The sequence below is a fragment of the Protobothrops mucrosquamatus genome, unplaced genomic scaffold (assembly GCF_001527695.2).
Source record: "Protobothrops mucrosquamatus isolate PMUCROS unplaced genomic scaffold, P.Mucros_1.0 scaffold805, whole genome shotgun sequence".
Taxonomy (NCBI): Eukaryota; Metazoa; Chordata; class Lepidosauria; order Squamata; family Viperidae; genus Protobothrops; species Protobothrops mucrosquamatus.
The window spans coordinates 144891-151462 of record NW_015387071.1 but is presented as its reverse complement, the minus strand read 5'-3'; the positions used below and the strand labels follow the sequence as shown (position 1 = coordinate 151462).

Sequence of the window (6572 nt, the reverse complement as noted above, 5' to 3'; positions counted from 1 at the left end):
TTAGTACTCCGCTTTTGGACTTGAAAACCCGTCTTTAAAGCTGATCAGAAATTCCCTTTTTCCCCCCCTCCCGCTCCTCGATGCGAAAACGGGATTCTGTGCGGCGCCAAATTCCCAGGAAACGAGCACCGTTGTGCAGGATTTCACGGCGTGGAAGTCGTTCTTGGCGTGACTTGCCTTTAGTGTGACTGCGGGGAAGTTGTCTAAAAGGTGGACCAGCCGTCTCAACTCGTGCTTTGCTCGCAGGAGAGGAGAAGGTTTAGTTGCAACTCGGGAGACCCTAACAAGCCGCCCGTATTCTCAAGCTATCCCTTTTAAACCACGAGAAAGAATTAGCCACTCTCAAGCTATCACGGGAAAGAATTAGCGATCCCGCAGGAAGGAAAGCCAGGATCACGTGTACACGGGGAGGGGAGAACTCCAGAGCATGCGTGAAAACATACAAGTTGTCTTATCGGAGACACACGAAAGGAGCGGAGAAAAGATTGTGGATCCGGTGTGATGGCAACTCCTCTCTCGTTTTGATCCGTCGGGATTTTTTTTTTACGATCAGCGGCATTTTTGACGAGCTGGGGGAGTGGAAAAAATCCACCGGCTTTTGTTTCCCCCCCCCCTACTCTTCTAGGGGGGGGCGACGGTGAACTCGGCTCTGCTTTTCAGAATCCAATTTTCCCTCTGGTCATGGAGTAGCCCAGCTTGGCTTCGTTGTTGATGAAAGACATCAACCCCACGTAGGTTTCGATCAGAAGCGGTCTCTCCAGGAGCAGGACGCCGTTGGCCCGCCCTGGCAGAGGACATTCCCTGTGGGCCTTCTTGACAGCCTGGACCAGCTGGGTTTTGAAGTTCTCCAGCTGCAGAAGGAAAGGAAAGTGTGTGTGGGGGGGGGGGGAAAGAAAGGACGCCGAAGGGTTGCATCATCCCTGCCGAACCTCAGAAATATTCCTTGCAGTCAGCTGGTCATTTGCATCCTTTTAGAGAGCCGTTGAAGCCACTTGGAGGCTTGTCTGTGTCCTCGGGGTCAGCTGAGTGGTGCAAATGGGTGTGGAACTGCTGAAAGGAAGGCGGCTCCACGCCCATTTGCACCACTCAGGTGACCCCGAGGACACAGACCAGCCTCCAAGTGGCCTCAACGGCTCTCTAAAAGGATGCAAATGACCAGCGGTCTGCAAGGAGAATAAATCAGCCAGCCCACTTCCTTCTTCCCACTGCGAGTCATCTAAACTCCTTTAAAACACACACACACACACACACAAGATGATAATATCTGACCTGACACAGAGAGGCGATCTTCTCGTCGGCGTCAGCCATGGGGTGTTCGGTAAAGGTGGAGTAGGGCACGTTGCTGGACCAAGGGTTCCATCGATTGAGGAAGGAAGCCCGGCTCTGTTTGTCCCACTGGATTCGGATCCCGGCGCCTTCTCGCCTGGCGACGGGAGAAAGCACAACTTTCCTCACACCACTGTTTCAGCTTCACAAAATGTGCTGCTTTCGGGGAAACGGTCTTAGGTTAAAAAAATTAAAAACCTTAGGAGCAAGTCACGAGTGTTTCCTTCCTTAATCGCTTAAAACTAAACTTGCTGTCAGAATGCAATACACAAGACAGGCTTGTGTATTGCAGGAACTGGGAATGGCCAGTCTAGAGAAAAGAAGGACTAGGGGGGACGTAATAGCAGTCTTCCAGCATTTGAGGGGCTGCCCCAAAGAAGAGGAGGGGGTCAACTTAACGTCCAAAGCCCCTGAAGGCAGGACAAGAAACAACGGATGGAAACTAACCAAGGAGAGAAGCAACCTGGAATGAAGGAGAAACTTCCTAACGGTGCGGACAATTAACCAGTGGAACAGCTGGCCACCAGAGGTTGTGGGTGCTCCATCACTGGAGGCTTTTAAGAAGAGACCGGACAGCCACCTGTCTGAAATGGTGTAGGGACTTCCTGCTTGAGCAGGGGGTTGGGCTAGATGACCTCCGAGGCCCCTTCCGACTCTTGTGACTCTCTGAGAACGTACTTGTTGAGGGACTTTGGAGGAAACTCAAACTGGCCCGTAGAAATGGTGTCGACGGCATTAAGTGAGATTCTGGTCACTTGCAGGCACTGTAGGCTGATGAAGTCGTATTTACAGATCAAAAGGGATCGGTCGGTTATCAGGACCAGGCGCTCCTTCTCGTTGTTCCAGTGGTCAATCCTGCGAAAGGGGAGGAAAAGCAAGCAGGCCAGCGCGGCTAAGCATTTCTTCTAAGAAGAGAAGTTTTGGGAAAAGTTTTAATTTTTTTTTAATCCTGATCTGCTTTGGGGTCCAGGCAGAAGGCGGCTTTGCCCCCCCCCCCCCAACTTACTCGGTCAGCAGCCAGACGCTCTGGACCTCCCCGTCCTCCACAGGCATCACCACCACCCGGATCTCGTTGACCGCCTGTTCAATGGTGCCCGGCTGAACGGAGAGAGAGAGAGAGAGAGAGAATGGGCCATTTTGAACCCCTCGCTTCACCAATGTTAGGTCTAACGCTCTGTTTCTCAACCTTCCTGGACTTTAAGACTGGTGGACTTCAACTCCCAGAATCCCCCAGCCAGGGAGTCTCTTTCTTTTTCTTTCTGTTTCTTTCTCTCTCTTCTTTCTGTTTTTCTCTTTTTTTCTTTCTCCATTTATATATATATTTATATATGGTTAAAAATAACACTGAAGACAAACGAGTGACTCCTGGGTATATCCATAGTAGGAAACAAAACGTGAGCACCAGGAGGTTGCAAAACAGTTAAAAGTTTTAATAAAACATTAAAAACCTTTAAAAGAATATTAAAAAGGACCTAGCTTTCGTTGGATCCTACCAACATCGTCAGGGTAAAGAATAACTCAATGGGAGAAACCATTTATATATTTATATATATATATATATACACACATGCAAACATACACATGCACACACACATACATAATATACACTTGGTTTACATCTCCAGGAATCCTGTTTTGTGATGGGTGCCTATATAAATACAATTTTATGTCTGTCTTGTCTATACACACACACACACGCACATGTGTGTATGTGTGTTATATGAGAGAGACAGCATAGATATAAGTATAGCCACTATTAGGTGTAGTTATATAGTTTTCTATTGATATATTAGAAAAATATGCAACTATTAATATTGGCATATATGAAATATACACAGTACTTAGATATAATTACATAGACTTTCTTAGATACCGGTAGATGCCCATATAAATACAATTATATATATATATAGCGAGAGAGAGAAAGAGAGTAAAAAAATGACAATAAAGGTTATCTTATCTATAGAGCCTCCAGAGCTGGACGCAGCCTCCCCCGGGGGGCGTGGCCTCCTCCTCCCTCTTCCCCCTCCCTTCCTCCCCGCCGCGCATGCGCCCCCGCGCGCCCACCCGGAAGACGAAGTACTCCTTCAGGCGGCCCCCGCGGGTGGGGTTGCGGACGTTGAGCGGCCGCAGCGTCTGCCGGGGCGCCCCCAGCGAGGCGTCCACGTCTCCCGGCGGCGTGAAGGGCACGTCGGCCTCGGCCGCCGGTACCAGCAGCGCCGGCCCGGCGCCCTCCTCCGAGTCCCGCAGCTGCAGCATGGCCGGCGGCGGGCCGCGGCCTCCCCAGCGGCGCCTCTCCCTTCGCCGCCCGGCTAGGCGCCTTCTGCGCAGGCGCCAACCGCCAACCGCCGCCCACAGGGGCGGGGCCGGCGCGCGGAGGAGTCTCTCTCATAGACTCACGGCGGAGTGGAGAGGCGCCGACCCGCGCGCGGAGGCAAGCGCTGGCGGGTTAAGTGCGCGGAAATTGTTTTCTCTCTCTTCCCCCCCCCCCCAGTTATGCTCTTGGTTATGCGTGAGGATGCATTTCTGGAAGATGCAAGTTGCCTTCCTGGAAGGGTGCACCGTGCAAATAAACGCGTGCAAGTTGCCTTCCTGGAAGGGTGCATCTTGCAAATAAACGCGTGCAAGTTGCATTTATGGAAGGGTGCACCCTGCAAATAAACGTGTGCAAGTTGCCTTCCTGGAAGGGTGCACCCTGCAAATAAACGCGTGCAAGTTGCCTTCCTGGAAGAGTGCATCTTGCAAATAAACGGGTGCAAGTTGCATTCATGGAAGGGTGCACTACATGCACCGTGCCAATAAACACATGCAAGTTTTCAAACAATATTGGGGGAAAAACACCTCTGAGCAAATAAACCTATAGCTAAGATTGTGCAGTGGGGCAGATTTACAGCAAGGTGGAGGGAGGCCCAGAGTTTGCTCAGTCACTAAATGGCTTCTCTTTCTCCTTCTCTTTTCCTTCCTTCCTTCCTCCTGGTTGTAAAAAATGGGAGATTTGTCAATCTGACTGACTATTATTAATATGGTTGGTTGCCCAGCCAGCCAGATGTTCAGGCTGGTGGTGGCATTTTTGTCCACGTCTAGAAACTGGGATGGCCAGATGTGGCTGTTTGATGGTCTTAAAAGTCTCCTCATAAGCTGTACCAAGTAAAGCTGCCATTTGCAATTGACTGATGGGTTTTTTTTGTCAATGTCCACAATATTCCAGTGGTGCTCCAGATGTTTTCAGATGGCATTCAAGAGGTCTATTATAATCGGGACTACCTTTGCTTTCTTTTGGATTTACGACCGTCACAGCACCGCTACGTCATGTGATCCAAATTTGTTTCTTCCTGTTTGTTAATTTAATTTCAACTTAAGTTTAATTCAACTTCAATTTAATTTTAATTTAGCGTTTAAAGCCTTTGGACCAATTGATCCTGTTTTTTGTTTAAATGCCCCCACTTTCCACCCCACCTTTTGACATGTGACAAGGTCCCACACAATGGCCTTCTGTTTGATCCGCCTTCCCCCCCCCCCTTTTTTTCCCCACAAAAGGGAGACCCCAAGGAAAAGACACCACGGGTGGGTGGGAAACTGTTACTGGTTTTAAACCCCATGGTTTTTCTTTCTGGTGGGAGTGTTGGACCTCTGTAAATAAAGAACCAGATGTGGTTCCTCTTTTCGGTATCTGAAATACACACTTGTTCAAGGGGGTCATTTGCAGATGCTTCACTGGCCTTTAAAAAAAATTAAATGTTTTTAGGAACAGGAGAAAAAGGGGAAGGTGGAGGCTAGACAAAGGGATGAAACAGGAACATGGGGAGATAAAAAGCTCTTACTCCTCTCCTCCTCCTCCTCCTCCTCCTCCTCCTCCTTTTCATCCCCTCCTCCCTCATCCAAGATGGATTGATTTTTATTTTTTCATTCTTTGGCGCTTGGAAAACTTTTTGGGGAAGCCAGGAGATCTTCGGAAGAGTTGGCGAACTCCAAGCTTGTTTGGAGCCCAAGCAAAACAATTGGAATGTCACTCTGTGGATTTATGTGCTTTAATTTGCTCTCTGCAGATTTAATATTTGCTGATGATCCATCACACATTGGGGGGGGGGCTTTTTTGGGCAAGAGCCTCTCAACCCATGGGGAGAAATCTGAAATGGAGAGCCAGGAAGCCCTGCAAATTCCTTTCGTTGAATGAAAAACACTGATGGGGGGGGGGAACACTGGAAGCTTTTAAGAAGAGACTGGACAGCCATTTGTCCGAAATGGTATAGGGCTTCCTGCCTGAGCAGGGGGTTGGACTAGATGACCTTCAAGGTCCCTTCCAACTTTATTTTATTATTATTATTATTATTATTATTATTATTATTATTATTAATTATTATTATTATTATTATTATTATTATTATTATTATTATTATTATTATTATTATTATTATTATTATTATTATTATTATTATTATTATTGTCGCTCAGCCAAGAGACACACCACCATGTCCACAAGACCGCAGGATCTGCCTCTTGGATTTATAGGAGGGGTCTTCAAACTTGACCCTTTGGTGACCGCTGGACTTCAATTCCCAGAATTCCTCAGCCCTGGCTGAGGAATTCTGGGAGTTGAAGTCCACCGGTCATCAAAGGGCCAAGTTTGAAGACCCCTGATTCATAACATTTGGCCTCTTGCGGCTCCAGGGATGTTTTCTCTCCTCCGCTCAGTGGAAAAAAAAACCAAAACTCCACAATCACCTCGTTGTGGTTGTGGTTGAGCCATTCAGGACGTTCCAAAATGTGGATTTAATTTAAGCCCCCCTCCGCTCCCCCCCCTCCCACCAGCCCCGCTTTCCAGCCCCTTTGATTGTTGACATGGCCAAGATGTGAGATTCCAGTTTGGACACCGGCCAAGAATGCGTTTTTTTTTGTTTTTTTTAAAAACCCTCCAAGTCCATCAGCCAAAAAAATAATAATAATAAATTCCTTCGCTCGGCACACTTATGTGTGTCGTGTGTTTGTGTATGTGTGTGTGCAGGCGAGGTGGGGAGAGGAGGAGGAGGAGGGTGGGTGGGCTAGAAGAGGTATATATATATATTCTTCTAACCTGCAAAAAGGGGCTGACTGGATGGAAGCAGCAGGCTGCAAAACTCTTCAGCTGAACTGGGAAATTTGACATGGGCTTTTTTTGGGGGGTGGGGGTGGGAGAGGAAAGGCATGCAGTGGGGAGGGGTCCCGCCACCGTGAAGGGGAGAGGAGGATGAACACTGCTCCCCGGCTCA

At 48.4% G+C, this 6572-nt stretch overlaps 1 protein-coding gene across 1 annotated transcript; it reads right to left on the bottom strand.

The window, feature by feature from the left end:
• Positions 1 to 616: 616 nt before the first annotated feature.
• Positions 617 to 3585, bottom strand: TPRG1L (tumor protein p63 regulated 1 like). Its single transcript, XM_015818865.1, has 5 exons — positions 3394 to 3585; positions 2333 to 2424; positions 2005 to 2181; positions 1270 to 1423; positions 617 to 851 (listed from the first exon to the last, which is right to left on the bottom strand). The coding sequence occupies exons 1-5, from the start codon at positions 3583 to 3585 to the stop codon at positions 657 to 659; spliced, it is 810 nt and encodes a 269-aa protein (XP_015674351.1). The 3' UTR covers positions 617 to 656.
• Positions 3586 to 6572: the final 2987 nt, after the last annotated feature.